The sequence below is a fragment of the Triticum aestivum genome, chromosome 2D (genome assembly GCF_018294505.1).
Source record: "Triticum aestivum cultivar Chinese Spring chromosome 2D, IWGSC CS RefSeq v2.1, whole genome shotgun sequence".
In the NCBI taxonomy this organism is placed as follows: domain Eukaryota; kingdom Viridiplantae; phylum Streptophyta; class Magnoliopsida; order Poales; family Poaceae; genus Triticum; species Triticum aestivum.
The window spans coordinates 593,198,384-593,216,018 of record NC_057799.1 but is presented as its reverse complement, the minus strand read 5'-3'; the positions used below and the strand labels follow the sequence as shown (position 1 = coordinate 593,216,018).

Sequence of the window (17,635 nt, the reverse complement as noted above, 5' to 3'; positions counted from 1 at the left end):
ATCTCTCAAATAAATAGAACAACCATTATTCTCAGATTTAAATGAGTAGCCATCTCGAATTAAACGAGATCCAGATACAATGTTCATGCTCAAAGCTGGCACTAAATAACAATTATTGAGGTTTATAACTAATCCCGTGGGTAGATGCAGAGGTAGCGTGCCGACGGCGATCACATCGACCTTGGAACCATTCCCGACGTGCATCGTCACCTCGTCTTTTGCCAGTCTCCGTTTATTCCGTAGTTCCTGATTTGAGTTACAAATATGAGCAACCGCACCGGTATCAAATACCCAGGAGCTACTGCGAGTACTGGTAAGGTACACATCAATTACTTGTATATCACATATACCTTGGGTGTTGCCGGCCTTCTTCTTGTCCGCTAAATATTTGGGGCAGTTCCGCTTCCAATGACCACTTCCCTTGCAATAAAAGCACTCAGTCTCGGGCTTGGGTCCATTCTTTGACTTCTTCCCGGTAACTGGCTTACCGGGCGCGGCAACTCCCTTGCCGTCCTTCTTGAAGTTCTTCTTACCCTTGCCCTTCTTGAACTTAGTGGTTTTATTCACCATCAACACTTGATGTTGTTTTCTGATCTCTACCTCAGCTGATTTCAGCATTGAATACACCTCGGGAATGGTCTTTTCCATCCCCTGCATATTGTAGTTCATCACAAAGCTCTTGTAGCTTGGTGGAAGCGACTGGAGGATTCTGTCAATGACCGCGTCATCCGGGAGATTAACTCCCAGCTGAGACAAGCGGTTGTGCAACCCAGACATTCTGAGTATGTGCTCACTAACAGAACTGTTCTCCTCCATTTTACAGCTGAAGAACTTGTCGGAGACATCATATCTCTCGACCCGGGCATGAGCTTGAAAAACCAGTTTCAGCTCCTCGAACATCTCATATGCTCCATGTTTCTCAAAACGCTTTTGGAGACCCGGTTCTAAGCTGTAAAGCATGCCGCACTGAACGAGGGAGTAATCATCAGCACGCTGCTGCCAAGCGTTCATAACGTCTTGGTTCTCAGGGATTGGTGCTTCACCTAGCGGTGCTTCTAAGACATAATCTTTCTTGGCTGCTATGAGGATGATCCTCAGGTTCCGGACCCAGTCCGTGTAGTTGCTGCCATCATCTTTCAGCTTGGTTTTCTCTAGGAACGCGTTGAAATTGAGGACAACGTGGGCCATTTGATCTACAATACATAGTGTAAAGATTTAGACTAAGTTCATGATAATTAAGTTCATATAATCAAATTATTTAATGAACTCCCACTCAGATAGACATCCCTCTAGTCATCTAAGTGAAACATGATCTGAACTCAACTAGGCCGTGTCCGATCATCACGTGAGACGGACTAGTCAAGATCGGTGAACATCTCCATGTTGATCGTATCTTCTATACGACTCATGCTCGACCTTTCGGTCCTCCGTGTTCCGAGGCCATGTCTGTACATGCTAGGCTCGTCAAGTCAACCTAAGTGTATTGCGTGTGTTCCGAGGCCATGTCTGTACATGCTAGGCTCGTCAATACCCGTTGTATGCGAACGTAAGAATCTATCACACCCGATCATCACGTGGTGCTTCGAAACGACGAACCTTCGCAACGGTGCACAGTTAGGGTGAACACTTTCTTGAAATTATTATAAGGGATCATCCTACTTGCTACCGTCGTACTAAGCAAATAAGATGCAAAAACATGATAAACATCACATGCAATCAAATAGTGACATGATATGGCCAATATCATCATGCTCCTTTGATCTCCATCTTCGGGGCACCATGATCATCTTCGTCACCGGCATGACACCATGATCTCCATCATCATGATCTCCATCATTGTGTCTTCATGAAGTTGTCACGCCAACGATTACTTCTACTTCTATGGCTAACCGTTTAGCAACAAAGTAAAGTAAATTACATGGCGTTATTCAATGACACGCAGGTCATGCAAAATAATAAAGACAACTCCTATGGCTCCTGCCGGTTGTCATACTCATCGACATGCAAGTCGTGATTCCTATTACAAGAATATGATCAATCTCATACATCACATATATCATTCATCACATCTTCTGGCCATATCATATCACATATATCACTTGCTGCAAAAACAAGTTAGACGTCCTCTAATTGTTGTTGCAAGTTTTTACGTGGTTTGTAGGTTTCTAGCAAGAACGATTTCTTCCCTACGTATGACCACAACGTGATTTGCCAATTTCTATTTACCCTTCATAAGGACCCTTTTCATCGAATCCGTTTCGACTAAAGTAGGAGAGACAGACACCCGCTAGCCACCTTATGCAACTAGTGCATGTCAGTCGGTGGAACCTGTCTCACGTAAGCGTACGTGTAAGGTCGGTCCGGGCCGCTTCATCCTACAATGCCGCCGAAACAAGAAACGACTAGTAGCGGCAAGAAGAATTGGCAACATCAACGCCCACAACTTCTTTGTGTTCTACTCGTGCATAGTAACTACGCATAGGCCTGGCTCATGATGCCACTGTTGGGAATCGTAGCATAATTTAAAATTTTCCTACGCTCACCAAGATGCATCTATGGAGTCTACTAGCAACGAGGGGAAAGGAGTGGATCTACATACCCTTGTAGATCGCGAGCGGAAGCGTTCCAATGAACGTGGATGACGGAGTCGTACTCGCCGTGATCCAAATCACCGATGACCGAGTGCCGAACGGACGGCACCTCCGCGTTCAACACACGTACGGTGCAGCGACGTCTCCTCCTTTCTTGATCCAGCAAGGGGGGAGGAGAGGTTGATGGAGATCCAACAGCACGACGGCGTGGTGGTGGATGTAGCGGCTCTCTGGCAGGGCTTCGTCGAGCTTCTGCGCGAGAGAGAGAGGTGTTGCAGGGGAGGAGGGAGGCGCCAAAGGCTGTAGTATGCTGCCCTCCCTCCCCCCCCTTTATATAGGCCCCCAAGGGGGGGTGCGCAGCCCTTGGAGATGGGATCTCCAAGGGGGGGGGCGGCGGCCAAGGGGGGAAGGGGTTGCCTTGCCCCCCAAGGCAAGGGGAAACTCCCCCCCTAGGGTTCCCAACCCTAGGCGCATGGGGGGGAGGCCCAAAGTGGCGCCCCAGCCCATTAGGGGCTGGTTCCCCTCCACTTTCAGCCCACGGGGCCCTCCGGGACAGGTGGCCCCACCCGGTGGACCCCCGGGACCCTTCCGGTGGTCCCGGTACAATACCGATAACCCCCGAAACTTTCCCGGTGGCCAAAACTGGACTTCCTATGTATAATTCTTCACCTCCGGACCATTCCGGAACCTCTCGTGATGTCCGGGATCTCATCCGGGACTCCGAACAACTTTCGGGTTTCCGCATACATATATCTCTACAACCCTAGCGTCACCGGACCTTAAGTGTGTAGACCCTACGGGTTCGGGAGACATGCAGACATGACCGAGACGCCTCTCCGGTCAATAACCAACAGCGGGATCTGGATACCCATGTTGGCTCCCACATGTTCCACGATGATATCATCGGGTGAACCACGGTGTCGAGGATTCAATCAATCCGTATGCAATTCCCTTTGTCAATCGGTATGTTACTTGCCCGAGATTCGATCGTCGGTATCCCAATACCTAGTTCAATCTCGTTACCGGCAAGTCTCTTTACTCGTACCGCAATGCATGATCCCGTGACTAACGCCTTAGTCACATTGAGCTCATTATGATGATGCATTACCGAGTGGACCCAGAGATACCTCTCCGTTTACACGGAGTGACAAATCCCAGTCTCGATCCGTGCCAACCCAACAGACACTTTCGGAGATACCCGTAATGCACCTTTATAGTCACCCAGTTACGTTGTGACGTTTGGCACACCCAAAGCACTCCTACGGTATCCGGGAGTTGCACGATCTCATGGTCTAAGGAAAAGATACTTGACATTGGAAAAGCTCTAGCAAACGAAACTACACGATCTTTTATGCTATGCTTAAGTTGGGTCTTGTCCATCACATCATTCTCCTAATGATGTGATCCCGTTATCAATGACATCCTATGTCCATAGTCAGGAAACCATGACTATCTGTTGATCAACGAGCTAGTCAACTAGAGGCTTACTAGGGACAGGTTGTGGTCTATGTATTCACACATGTATTACGATTTCCGGACAATACAATTATAGCATGAATAATAGACTATTATCATGAACACAGAAATATAATAATAACCATTTATTATTGCCTCTAGGGCATATTTCCAACAAGTTTCGTCGGCACGACGGCGTGATGACGGTGATGATGAAGCTGCCGGCGCAGGGCTTCGCCTAAGCACCGCGACAATATGACCGAGGTGAGTTATGGTGGAGGGGGGCACCGCACACGGCTGGAAACAATCAACTTGTTTGTTCTAGGGTGCCCCCTGCCCCCACATATAAAGGAGTAAGGGGGAGGCCGGCCGGCCCTTGTGGCACGCCAGGAGAGGAGGAGTCCTCTTCCAGGACTCCCCTTTCCTACTCCTACTAGGAGGGGGAAAGGAAGGAGGAGAGGGAGAAGGAAAGGGGGGCGCCGCCCCCCCTTCCCTAGTCCAATTCGGACCAGAGGGGGAGGGGGGCGCGGCCTGCCCTGGCCGACCCTCTCTCTCTCCACTAAGGCCCATGTGGCCCATTAGTTCTCCCGGGGGGGGGGGGTCCGGTAACCCTCCGGCACTCTGGTTTTCTCCGAAATCACCCGGAACACTTCCGGTGTCCGAATATAGCCGTCCAATATATCAATCTTTATGTCTCGACCATTCGGAGAGTCCTCGTCATGTCCGTGATCACATCCGGGACTCCGAACTATCTTTGGTACATCAAAACACATAAACTCGTAATACCGATCGTCACTGAACGTTAAGCGTGCGGACCCTACGGGTTCGAGAACTATGTAGACATGACCGAGACACGTTTCTGGTCAATAACCAATAGCGGAACCTGGATGCTCATATTGGCTCCCACATATTCTACGAAGATCTTTATCGGTCAAACCGCATAACAACATACGTTGTTCCCTTTGTCATCGGTATGTTACTTGCCCGAGATTCGATCGTCGGTATCTCAATACCTAGTTCAATCTCGTTACCGGCAAGTCTCTTTACTCGTTCCGTAATGCATCATCCCGCAACTAACTCATTAGTCACATTGCTTGCAAGGCTTATAGTGATGTGCATTACCGAGAGGGCCCAGAGATACCTCTTCGACAATCGGAGTGACAAATCCTAATCTCGATCTATGCCAACCCAACAAACACCATCGGAGACACGTGCAGAGCACCTTTATAATCACCCAGTTATGTTGTGACGTTTGGTAGCACACAAAGTGTTCCTCCGGCATTCGGGAGTTGCATAATCTCATAGTCATAGGAACATGTATAAGTCATGAAGAAAGCAATAGCAACATACTAAACGGTCAAGTGCTAAGCTAACTGAATGGGTCAAGCCAATCACATCATTCTCTAATGATGTGATCCCGTTCATCAAATGACAACTCATGTCTATGGCTAGGAAACTTAACCATCTTTGATTAACGAGCTAGTCAAGTAGAGGCATACTAGTGACACTCTGTTTGTCTATGTATTCACACATGTACTAAGTTTCCGGTTAATAAAATTCTAGCATGAATAATAAACATTTATCATGATATAAGGAAATATAAATAACAACTTTATTATTGCCTCTAGGGCATATTTCCTTCAGTAAGACATATGCACTCTAGCTATCTTATTGTCTTTCATGCTTAGTAACCCGTGAGCATATGCTATCTTGTGCCAGTTACTTTATGCTCATAGTTATTATCTTGCCTGCTTGCTTAGTGTTAGGTTCATTATTGCAAGATATGCCTTGTCTATAAAATATAGGGGGAGTGTTGATCTTAGTATGTGTGCCGTGCAGTCCAAAGCACTTCTCTAGAGTGCACACATCTAGGGGGAGCCCGTCTATATTTTATAGATGGTGGGTTTGCCTATGTTTCATTTTATATCCCGTTGTGCAAATCCCATATTGTCATCTATCCACCAAAAAGGGGAGATTGTAAGGGCATATTTATGCCTTAGTAGTTTTGGTGATTGATGACAATGTTTTTGTGGACTAACCGTGTGCAGTGAGCATTTTAGAGATACCATGTCTAAGCACAGGACGATTTGGTGCCCCTCAGAGCTTATTGAAGACGGCGTTTCTCTACGTTTCTTTTCGGTGGATTTGAGTCGTAGGAAAGCCGTACTATTAAGAGGGGGTCCGCGTTGGAAAGGTTTGGGTGGAATCAACACGTACACGTCTGTTCCTTTTTGCACCGTCTTTCCTTGGCTCTTTGGAGCATCCTCCGTCTCTCCGTGTCTCTGCAAAATGAAGAACTCCTAGTGTTGCTGATCTGGGGCATGCGGTAGTACTGCTCTTCGGAGCGGTAGTACCGCAGGCCCTTGCGGTAGTACCGCTCCTTGGGAGCGGTAGTACCGTGGCCTCAGGCCAGGCGCAGCTGCTCGAGCGGTTGTAGGGGCGGATGTAATTTTTTACATCCGCGCCCTACGCCGTAGTACCGCTCCGTTGGCGCGGTAGTACCGTGGGCTCTAGCCAGGCGCAGCAGCATGAGCGGATGTTGGGGCAGATGTAATTTATGTCCTGCTTTGGATTTTATGTGCCGGCTGTAGATGCTTTGATGCAGGACATGGCTCTCGTCATGCAACATACCAAGCTTCTAGTTATCGTGTAGTCGGATTCTTCTGTGGCCCTATCGATCTTCACTGATGAATCACTTGTTCGATCTCCGTATAGTCATCTTGCTTTGGAGATCAAATCCTTGAGAGAGAACCAGGAGTTTCTTCCACAAAAGTTTCATCGAAGTCAAAATAGAGTAGAAGATTATTTGGTATAGTCGTACCAACGGTAGCACAAAGTAGATGATATGCCGGCTCAGTCCCTCGAAGGCGCTCATAGGGGTAGGGTGTGCATTTATAGAGGGTGAGTGTATGCGCGTATGTATGAGTGCTTGCGTCTGTACTGTGTTCAAAAAAGAAAAACCGTAGCGCAAAGTGTGGCTACACAGAAGGCCCACATGTACCGATGAATTCCTGGTGACTGTAAATTTGTAATCTTGAAATAAAACTCTTTTACCCCACAAAAAAAGAAAGAGATATGAAGGTGTTACGAAAGGAAAAACAAAAAGAAAAAACTTGATTTATTTTTGAAGGAAAAAAATTGATTTATATATAAAAGGTAGAAGAGCGAAAGAGAAAGGTGGGGAGGGGGCCCGGCCGAGGCGGAACGGAACGCTCGGAAATATAAAAACGGCCAGCCCAGCGTGCAGGCAGCCGGAAGCAAACAACACAGAAACGCCCCCGCAGCAGCTGCTGCTGCACAGCCCAGCCGCCCCCGTCCCCTATCCAGTCCAGAAACGCACACTCCCACGCGCAGCCAGCGGAGCAGAGCACTGACTTCACCGCCGCAGCGGCTCACCCGAGGAGGCGCCGGCGGCGGCTGGAGGGGAGCGGAGGAGCGAGCGAGCCACCCGATCCGACCATGACCAAGTCCAAGAACGGCTGCCTCAAGATCCTCTGCGGCGGCGCCGGATCCGACGCCACCGCCGGCTCCGACCCCGAGACCGACTCCCACGCCGACGAGGTGGGTGCCCCCCTGCCCGTCGCACGCCGAATGCGGCGTCTCCGCGTGCTCCCAGCCGCAGTGTACCCGTGCCGTTCCTGCTCGTCCAAGCTGCTTGCTTTTTTTTTCTTCCCCTTCTTTTGGGCGGGTTCGAGCTGGCGGTGCGCTTGTTTTCGGCAGATCTCCGCCCGGCGCGCGTGGCGGAGGCGGGTGCTGGTAGATCCAGCGCCGGTCCGCGGCGGGGGGCCGAAACGGCCACCAATTCGGGAGATTCCCCCGGCGCTCCGGCGCCGCGCACCACTAGCTCGGCTCGCGGGCGTGAAATTTCGATTTCAAAACTGGGTGGCGGAGCTGCCCCATGGTTAAATTGCTGCACGCACCTGAATTTACAAATTCCCTCTTTTTAAGCCTGTTTTCTTTCCATTTTCTGCTGAGTGGCTCTAGCTTAGGAGGTTGCTGTTTGTGTCGTCTCGATCCCATGCAGCATGGGATCTGGTGGCCTAGCGCCATGATGCCGCCATGCTACGCGCACTGTGCATACCTCTTGGCCCGGTGCGTCCCGTCCTTCCCCTCCCCATCCCCGGGGTTGGATTTTGCTAACCCTTGTCCCCCCTGATTTGACATTTTTTGTTCTAAAAACTTTTGGCCACTTTCTTTCCCCCACTGTGAGAATCATGGATTCAGGAGGACACGGCTTTGCTCTCTGGACCGCAAGTCCTGCCGAGCAGGTCGGCTGGTGAGGATCTTGGATTATTAAATCCACGTGCTATTCCGGAAAATTCGCGTATCAGCGGAAATTCTGCGCCCCGTGTGGTGAAATGGGATCTGTAGTTTTGGGTGTTCATATGACAGCCTAGAGGGGCTGTCGTCGTTGAACTATGCGATAATTTGTTTCCCCCCGTATTTACAAATTTCATACAGATTCAGTTTGGTTTGGATAAGAATAGGAATGAACTGATGGATAGCTGGTAGTGGTACCACTATCAAACTATAGTTAAGAAGTTCACCAAGAAACGGACACATTAATAAACGAAAGGATACGTTTATAATAGAAAGCAATTAATGTGCTGTTTTGTTCAAATTTCTGATGGTGACTGAAGAAGAATTTGCTTGCATTTTTTTGCCCTTTTACCTCCTAGTATCTGAATTTTACTTCACTAGCTGAGAAGTATTTCCTGCTTTGAAGGTTCACTCGATTCACTGTTGTCACTTCTTATTTTTGCAGTGCTCTGTCATTTTTGTCATGTGAAAGTTCTGACAAGGATTCTGTTTCCCTCTTCCTTATATCAAAGTACACGATTTTTTTCATACTAATGGCTGATGCACATCTTGTTTTTTCCAGAGCAAGGCAATATCAGATAAAAGCAGATGGAGCTTTCGAAGGAGGTCTACAAGGCACCGAGTTCTCAAGAACTCTGATATATCCGAGCCCGAAACTCTAAGTTCGAGCAAAGCAAAAGCTGATGTTGCTCCAAGCAACAATGTCTACTCTTCGACATACTCTTATGCCTCAGAGAAGCCCCTGCATCTAGAGAAGCCAGATGAGAAGATTGTGCTTCAAGAGAAGCTAGATGAGAAATCTCTACACGAAGAGAAGCCCGATGAAAAGCAGACAGAGAAGACAACTGAAAAGCCAGTGGACCAGATAATTGAAAGGTCAATTGAACAGCCAGATGAAAAGATAACCGAGACACCGAGTGAAGAGCCAGCTGAAAGGATATCTGAAGAACCAATTGAAGAGCCAGATGAAAAGGATGTTGAGAAACTTGATGAAAAGCCAGATGAAAGCATCTCTGTTTCGCCAACTGAGGTGAAGCAGGATGAAACTGCCTCACTTGTTGATAGAAGCGTTCCAGACCCTGAGGAAGATCATGTGGAGTCTGCTGCTATTGTCATTCAGTCTGGCATCAGAACATACAACGTATGTTATACTATTTTGGCACCTATTATTATGTTCACTACAGTATTTCCTGTTAAATGTTAGTACAGTACTAAGCGTTTACATGACTGCAGGCAAGGCAAGAGCTATCGAATCATAAGGATCTTGTGAAACTGCAAGCTGTGATACGCGGGCATCTGGTTAGGCGGCAGGCTGCAGAATCTTTACAATGCTTGCTTGCTATTGTTAAAACTCAAGGGCTTGTCCGGACTCATCAAGCACAACAATCTTCAGGAAGGTTTCAGGTGAGTAAAGCATTCTTATTTAATATATTTTCATTTATAGCATATGTATTATCACCCACATTGCTTCTGGGAGGAAACATCATGACATCAACTTTACTCAATAGAATTTACCTTTACAAAGTCCTTTAGCTAGCAACCAGGTCCGTCTATTTATTGCTTGTGTCATGAAATCTAAACTTTCCATCCAAGTTGTGATATCTGTCAACCTGCGAAATTCCATGCTTTGCCTAGTCATTACTTTCCGTGTTGATTCTATTCCTCTTTGCCAAATGTGCAAGATGATCCTGATCTTTTGTGTTATTATGCTGAGCAGCACCCTTGGATAGCCATTTTTCCGACCATGTTTTGCTTATTAATAATGGACTTCTGTTTTTTTACAGGATACTTTGGTCCGTTCTTCAAGTGAGAAATTGCTTCACAATGGATTTGCTCTCAAGGTGAGACAAAATAACTATTACCACTACTGGTACCATCTCACTATCTCTAGTTTGGATTTCCTCATGCTCACACAGTGTTATTTTCTGCCAGCTCATGGACAACATGTCAACTTCCAAATCCATGAACATAAGATGTGATGCTTCTGAAACTGATGCTACCTGGAAATGGATGGAGATGTGGACAACTCTGATTCTGCCAACCACTGAAGGCCACTTGCTTGAGAATGCAGAAAATAGTGGGTTGGTGGTTGAAAAGATGGAAGAGGATGCTCACCATGAAGAAAAGGTTGTTCCTTTGGACTCGGACATTTCTTTCCCCAAGTTAGTGCCTGATGATGTGGAGGAGACACAAAGGCCTTCTGAATCTAGTGCCTTTGTGGAAGAGACAACAAGGTCATTTGATTTGAGTGGATTGGAGGCTCCTGAATGTGTCCCAGAGGAAACCTCTATGTTGGAAATCAAAGATGATCCTGCACCAGAGTTGATCGAAAAGGTTGATGACGATGCTGAACAGTTGATCGATTCAAAGACAGAGAATGTTGTGGAGCAGTCTTTGGACTTCTCTGGCCAGCAATCTACCCAAACTGGTCCATCAAGGGAACCCAGTCCTGTTCCTGAAAAATCTGAACACCCCAGTGAGGATACAATGGATGCATATAATCTTGAGCAGTCACCGGAGATGGAAGCTAGAAGCGCAGCAAGAAAGGCCTGCAATCCAGCATTTGCTGCTGCACAGATGAAATTCGAAGAGCTGACTTCGGCAGTCAGTAGGTCCAACAGTTCATCTTTTCTGGATGTGCCAAGCAAATCGAAGGTGCATACTCCCCGTTCACTGGGCGGTACCTCACCCAAGCAAAATATTGAAACAGTCGCACCAGGAAGCGCAGTTGGTCATGATGCTAAAATCATACCTGCTGCTTCAGAATGTGGGACTGAGATTTCAATTTCATCTACACTTGACTCACCAGATAGATCAGAAGCTGATGGTGGTGAGATTGTAATGGAGATGGGGGCTCTTGGAGGTCGGAACTACGCCAGTGAGAATGCTGAGAAAGATACCCATGTTCTACATTCTGAAGTGAAGGACACATCCGAAGAAGTCGTCCAGCCAGAGAAAGAGGAAGAACTGAATGGTGATGTTGCTAACCCTCCCATTGCCACAGATCCTGTCCTTGAGCAAGCACATGTTGAATCAGGAAAGCCAGATTTGCATGACCAAATAGAGGAGTCTATAGGCTCATATGCCAAGTCACCTGAGGGAACTCCCATGAGCCGAACCACTTTTGCGGAATCTCAATGCACACCATCAAGCGAGATCTCTGTCAATACCAACAAGAGCAAGAGCAAGAGCAAAAAATCGAAGTCTCATGCAAGCAGAAGGTCGCTGACTAGCCCAGGCAGCAATTCAGTCGGACGAAGCAGCACCGATAATCTGTCAAAGGATTATAAGCATGCGAAGAGAGAGAGCTCAGGCAAGGTTGCCAAGTCTGACAACGCTGATCAAGAGCCTCGCATGAGCAACAGCACTCCATTGCCAAGTTACATGCAGTTCACAGAATCTGCAAGAGCAAAGGCGGCTGCTCTATCCCCAAAGTTAAGCCCAGATGTGCAAGACAACAACCCGAGAAAGAGGCATTCTTTGCCCATCACAAACGGTAAAAACGAAACATCTCCTCGCATGCAACGGTCATCTTCCCAAGCCCAGCAAAATGTGAAGAGCAGCGTTGCTGTTCCTCACAATCCATCTGGTAAGTGCTATAACCTTCAATAGGCCTTACACTCATGATATGCATTTCTGTTTGAAAGGTTTTGATCATTGTGAAGACATTTATCAATGTCTGTTCCACATACGCACAGTAATGTAATGTAGGAGTAGTTATTTTTCAGCAGTGTACGTCTGTCTTAAGGATCTTTTTATGTGCACAGATAAGAGGTGGAATATATGATGGATGGCAGCACATCGACGAGGTGCCATCAAATATCTAGAAGCACTCATCCCGCGCCCTTGTTTTCTCGTCGCAGGCCCTCTAATTCGTCAGTTGTTTCTTAATATTTTTTTCTTGGAATGCTGATGGAGAAGAGCAGCAGCTTCATCATATATGTACATTTGTTGGTTGATCTTATTGGTTGTGTTATTTGACTGATAGTGCTATTTCTTTTGTGTGTAATACATATCCTACTTGACTTGTATTGGAACGAGCAACAGCAGTGTGGATTTGAAAAATGATGATCTGTTATATTTGTTGCCGGTTGCCACTGATGTCGAATGAAGTTCATGTTGGTTTGGATCAAGTTTCTGTTTGTCAAATTCTGTGTATTTCTGTATGTTTAGGATCGCATCCAAAATATCAAAAAGTCCTGCAGTTAATGATAATGTGCAACTGCGTTTATCAAATGTCGCAATGGCAACGAGATCTTTAAAGAAGTTTTGTACTTTTACTAGATTTATTCAGAGTTGTTACCAACTTGCATGTTCCAGAATATGTTTATGCAATTGGTATGAGTTGATTTTGAGATTTACAAAGTACGTATAGGGTAAACACTAAACAATTATTGGTTGATTCATTCATTCAAAAATTACCGTTGACTAGTAAGCCCTTAAATTATAACTTGTTTGCAATCATCAGTTCATATTTACCATATGTACTCCCTCTGTAAACAAATGTAAGACGTTTTAGGTCACCGAGCGAGTACTATTTCTCAATGATATGTCATTATCTTTTTTTTGCGGGGGATATGTCATTATCTTTTTTTCATTAAGACTACATGTGTCATGCTGTTTTTTACCCATATAATATAATTGGGTTTTCAAAAACATTTTTAAAATAAAATACAGTTAATATGTCTGTCCTGTTACTACTTCTTTACACATGGAGAATTGATCGAGCGGGAGAAGAGTTCTACAATACAAGTACTCCCTCTGTAAACTAATATAAGAGTGTTTAGATCATTAAAATAGTGATCAATTAATTCTCACACAATACAATAAAAACAAGTGGACTAATTCTCTCCTCTTTTACCTCTTTGTTTCCTTTATAATGTATTTTCTCCCACAATTCCTTCGTTATTTCTTTTAGGATTTTTGACAATTTCCTCCTTAGTATCACAACATAACCAGCGACATACCCGTCAACTATGAAAGTGTTTGTGTAACTTTGTCGATCTCAAAATGGTGCGCCAGCTCAGTGTCTCGAAAGTGCTCACAGGGGTAGGGTTTGCACATCTGTGTTCATATGGATGAGTGTATGAACGTTTGCGTCTGTACTATATTAAAAAAACCAGCGACATTGCCTTACAATTTTTTTGCCGTACGGTACCGCTCTGCCTTTAGCGTTACGACATTGCTTTACTTTTTTTTTTCTGAGAACAAGACAATGCTTTACCTGGGCCCTTAATATTTGCACGGGCCACCAAACCAAGGCCCTCATTTGATTGAGCCCGGGGCCTGCTCCTGATGCGAGCCCATTGTCCTGACGTCTGCTGACCTCCATCATTCAGATTGTCTCAAAAAAAATAAAATCCCTCCATCATTCAGAATTCTCTCTCTCTCAAGGAAGAAAAAAAACCCTCCATCAATCAGAAGGGGAAAAAAAGGATCAACCCAGTCTGTTCGCCGTCATTTCGCCTTCCGGTCGCCCCGCCGCCCCCTCCGGTCGTCCAGCGGCCGCGCTCGCTCCGCCTCTTGTCTCACCGCCGCTCCTGCGATGTGGTAAAGGCTCCCGCCCCCCTCTCAGCTCGCCAACGCTGCTGGCCATTTGATTTCCTAACCCTACCCCTTTAGGTTTAGGGCTTAGGTTTCGCGTTCCTCGTGGTAACCAGCTTTCGGTTCGTAGCTCATGCGAGAGACGACGGGGGAAGGGTAGGATATTGTAGTATTTTATTTACCACTTGATTCGCATATGCCGTCTCGTCTGCAAGTTCAATCACACTTGGGGAGGGGATTACCCGAACATGGCCTGAGTAAAACTTTGGTGTATTTGGGCGTTTGTTGGTCAGTCGCCACATTGCCAAGTAAAATTAATAGGTGCCCTGTTAACTGCAGATCGTGCGTCGTCGGCGATGGCAATGCCAACACCATGTGCCGCGCAGGGTAGTCAAGCCGAGCCCACTGTCGTTGCCGGTGCCGGTGCTGTTGTCCTGCCTGAAGATGTGCTGCGTGACATCCTCCTGCGCCTGCCGGCAAAGACGCTGTGCCGCTTCCGAGCCGTGTGCCGATCCTGGAGGTCCTTCCTGTCCGACCCGCTCTTCATCGCAGCGCACAAGTCGAAGCACCCTGGGCCGCTCATTGTCACATGCATCCGTGATCTGCTTGGGGACGGAGGAGGGACTGTCAACATAATGGACTTGTCTGGCCATGTTGTTAGGCGGATGACCACCAGCATAGAGGATGCCACATTGCTGTGCACACGCCTGGACCTCATCTGTGTCACCGGACAGGAGAACTGCTACACAAATGGTCACGTAATTGACCCGGCCACAGGGCATACTCTGGCTTTGCCCTACAAGCGCGCGCATGTCAGAGCTTTCTTCTCCTATGCATTTGAGTTGGGACAGGTTGTCTCCACGGGAGAGTACAAGGCCCTCCGCTGCGTTAGCGTCAATAGCTGGAGTCACGGCTCTGAGCCGATGATCTCTGAGGTCATCACCCTTGGTGGTGGCGGTGGCGATCGTCATGCAAGATGGAGGGAGAGACCATGTCCTCCATGCCCTGTCACTAGTGCCTCGAAGAAAAGTGTGGTTGTCAATGGAGTTGTCTACTTCTTGTTGGATTTCGGAAGCCACCGCTTTACATATAGTGGAGACCGCGTCGAGCCATGTAGCGTTGCTTGTTTCGACCTGGAGACAGAGGAGTGGATGGGCACTCTCCGACGTCCAATCCAAGTGCGCAGCTTTGTCGAGTCCTTCAATGGAATGTGCAGTTACAGTGATCTATACTGTAAGCTCTCGCTGGTCAATATGAATGGGTTCTTGGTTATGGTCCAGGATCCTTTGGCTTACCCTTTGGACCTGCCTTTGGACCTGTGGTTTTTGATCGACATTGAGAAATGTCTCTGGGATAGGAAGTACAGCATAGCTTTTCAATACGAAAATCTCTTTGCACAATCCTTGCTGATTCTGGAAGACGGTAGAATAGCCATCGGTGCATCAAATTTGCTGCGAATATATGACCCAGTTTCAGAGAGCTACACTGAATTTCAGATGGCAGGATCCAGATTGTTTGCTATATACACAGGAAATCTGTTGAGTTTGACGAGCAGTTTTACCTCTAAGGTGAGTATTGTTTATCTTTTATTCTGTTTTCTCAGGCACAATTTCTCTGTGCAACGTAAGGAGAATTCTAGATTATTGGCATGTGGATTTCTCCACCTATGCTTTTCAGCAATTTCCCAAATTTCCTAGTGATTCGAATGAATTGTTAAGAAAACAATGTCTATAGTCACTAGGCGAACCATGACATTTCATTGATTTTATTGTTGCAGTTATTGAACTGTACAATTTGGGGCCACTACAGCTTTCAATCCAACTGAAATTTAGACTCTTGAAGCTTTTGTTAGATTTTGATTGGAGTGTCACCCTATGAATAAGAGAATTTAATAGTTCCTGTGGCATGTGCATTGAAGTTAAAAATGTTGGCAAGCATATTTCCAAAGCAAACCAAGGGTCCGATTTAAAATACCACAGCGACACTAGCAACCACATTGCGTCAAGCTTTGTGCAGTGTACTTTTTCGTAGTGCTCTTTCCTGTATAGATCTTTCTGGTTTACTCTGTGATGTTATGGAATATAGATTGACACGTGCCTTCTCTTTCTTGGGTGAGCTAGTTTGCTCCGTTCTTTTATTATTATTATTGCCATTAAATATTAATTTAGCAAGTTAACTGTAATGATTATCACCAATGCAAGAGGCTAAGTAATTTCTAGCTCCTTTGTTTCCCTAAAAGCTGTGGTTTCAGTCTCTTAGGCATAAGTAGTCAAACTTTCAAAACAGAGTACCAATATGTTTTTTTTTCTGAAATAAATACTTAGATCATAAATTTGTCTAGGTAAGTACTTTCACAATATAGTTTGTTTGATGCTACTAGTCAATGTGTACGTGCATTGCACGTTAATTTGGAAGTATATTAAGTGCATGCGGATAAGTAGGATATTATTTACGTGTTATTATGTGATTAACACTATATTTGACATGAAATTAACTACATGCTAAACGTGTTGAGCGCTCGACACTGAAGCAGTCTAGGTAGTTGGATTGACCTGATTTGATGGCCAGGATTTGTTGGATCTGCCCCTTTGGGTCTTTTTATATTGGTATAGATAAACATATTGCAATAAAAACTAGTAGTCAAAATTGTGTTTTGAAGTCCGAAACGGGGTTGGGGGCTTATTGGTGTTCCTAGTTTTTTTTCGCTAGTTTTTGGTGACTTTAGTAGGCCTTGCATTGATGTGTTGTCTAAAAAGCTTGATTACCCCCTTTTTATTCATCCTTGGTTCTGTTTGACAGAGTGTTCTTAAACGAGAAGGGACATTGCCCAATGGTGGGCAGTGATCTTTCGCCACTTCAGCATTTTGGCATTAATCGTCAACACTTGGTTTGCATGAGGTCCGACTGTCTTCTTTTGTTCTTGCAGGCAAAACGTTGTGCGACATGCGGGTGCTACTTTATCCCCGAAGCCGACCAACATTGCGAAGAGTGTATGTGGCATCTGTATTGGCTGTCGGAGGATCCCTATTCAGAGTACCACAAATCACGAATGCCACTAAGCTTGAGTGTCACCCCTCTTTTCCCTGAAAAATAGTTCTCAGTTTCAGCCTATTTGAGACGCAGGTGGTGTGGTATCCACTTTCTAGAGGTTATGTACCGTTTGAGATGTATTTGGTCTAGACTGCACGTGGAGTGCCTTAGTTTGTGACAAAATGCATGTTGCCAGACTCAATGTTTTGTGTTTCGGTATTATTTTGGCGCTCTATATGCTTTGTTGCAACGTAACTTTCTATTTTGTCAACATCAGTGTTGGCGGGTCCTCTTGTGGTTTGGACCAACTGTGCTGTCTTAATGCAGTGACCCGCTTGGTCTAATTGAATCTCAGTATAGTGGTTGATTCACATGATTTTTGTTAGTTTTACTAAACTTATTCATGAACTTTTTTACCAACGATTAGTAAACCCTTGTATCATGAGTTCTCTCAAATGGTACCTATTTCCGCCATTTCGCCGTCCGGTCGCTCTACCTCCCATTTTCCTTCGCCACCCGCCTTAGGCCTTTTGGTGTCCGATCTAGCCTTGCTGTCGCTGTAAACTCACTACCCTCTCCTCTCACCTACTAGATAGGAAGTGCGGCTTGCCGCACCCCACCCGCCCCCGCAATAGCCAACCTGGTATGAGACATTTTTTTATTTCATACATTTATACAATGAAAAGCAATGGTGC

General features: G+C 46.1%; 2 protein-coding genes across 2 annotated transcripts; both read left to right on the top strand.

Annotated features, from left to right (window-relative positions):
* Positions 1 to 7,286: 7,286 nt before the first annotated feature.
* Positions 7,287 to 12,499, top strand: LOC123054794 (protein IQ-DOMAIN 32). The gene is made up of 6 exons (XM_044478640.1): positions 7,287 to 7,607; positions 8,929 to 9,507; positions 9,600 to 9,770; positions 10,151 to 10,207; positions 10,299 to 11,955; positions 12,134 to 12,499. Exons 1-6 carry the CDS (start codon positions 7,506 to 7,508, stop codon positions 12,151 to 12,153), a joined length of 2,586 nt encoding a protein of 861 aa, XP_044334575.1. The 5' UTR covers positions 7,287 to 7,505; the 3' UTR covers positions 12,154 to 12,499.
* A 1,255-nt stretch (positions 12,500 to 13,754) lies between these two features.
* LOC123054793 (putative F-box protein At5g52610) lies at positions 13,755 to 17,142 on the top strand. Its single transcript, XM_044478639.1, has 3 exons — positions 13,755 to 13,916; positions 14,250 to 15,478; positions 16,837 to 17,142. Exons 2-3 carry the CDS (start codon positions 14,267 to 14,269, stop codon positions 17,002 to 17,004), a joined length of 1,380 nt encoding a protein of 459 aa, XP_044334574.1. The 5' UTR covers positions 13,755 to 13,916; positions 14,250 to 14,266; the 3' UTR covers positions 17,005 to 17,142.
* The last annotated feature ends 493 nt before the right edge of the window (positions 17,143 to 17,635 follow it).

What these genes read in the sequence shown, in the direction of transcription:
- LOC123054794 (XM_044478640.1), top strand. Translation starts at nt 7,506, where the DNA reads ATGACCAAGTCCAAGAACGGCTGCCTCAAGATCCTCTGCGGCGGCGCC. An exon ending in CCGACTCCCACGCCGACGAG is followed by an intron (nt 7,608 to 8,928) that starts GTGGGTGCCCCC and finishes TGTTTTTTCCAG; the next exon opens with AGCAAGGCAATATCAGATAA. An exon ending in TGTTCCTCACAATCCATCTG is followed by an intron (nt 11,956 to 12,133) that starts GTAAGTGCTATA and finishes TTATGTGCACAG; the next exon opens with ATAAGAGGTGGAATATATGA.
- LOC123054793 (XM_044478639.1), top strand. Translation starts at nt 14,267, where the DNA reads ATGGCAATGCCAACACCATGTGCCGCGCAGGGTAGTCAAGCCGAGCCC. An exon ending in CGAGCAGTTTTACCTCTAAG is followed by an intron (nt 15,479 to 16,836) that starts GTGAGTATTGTT and finishes TTGTTCTTGCAG; the next exon opens with GCAAAACGTTGTGCGACATG.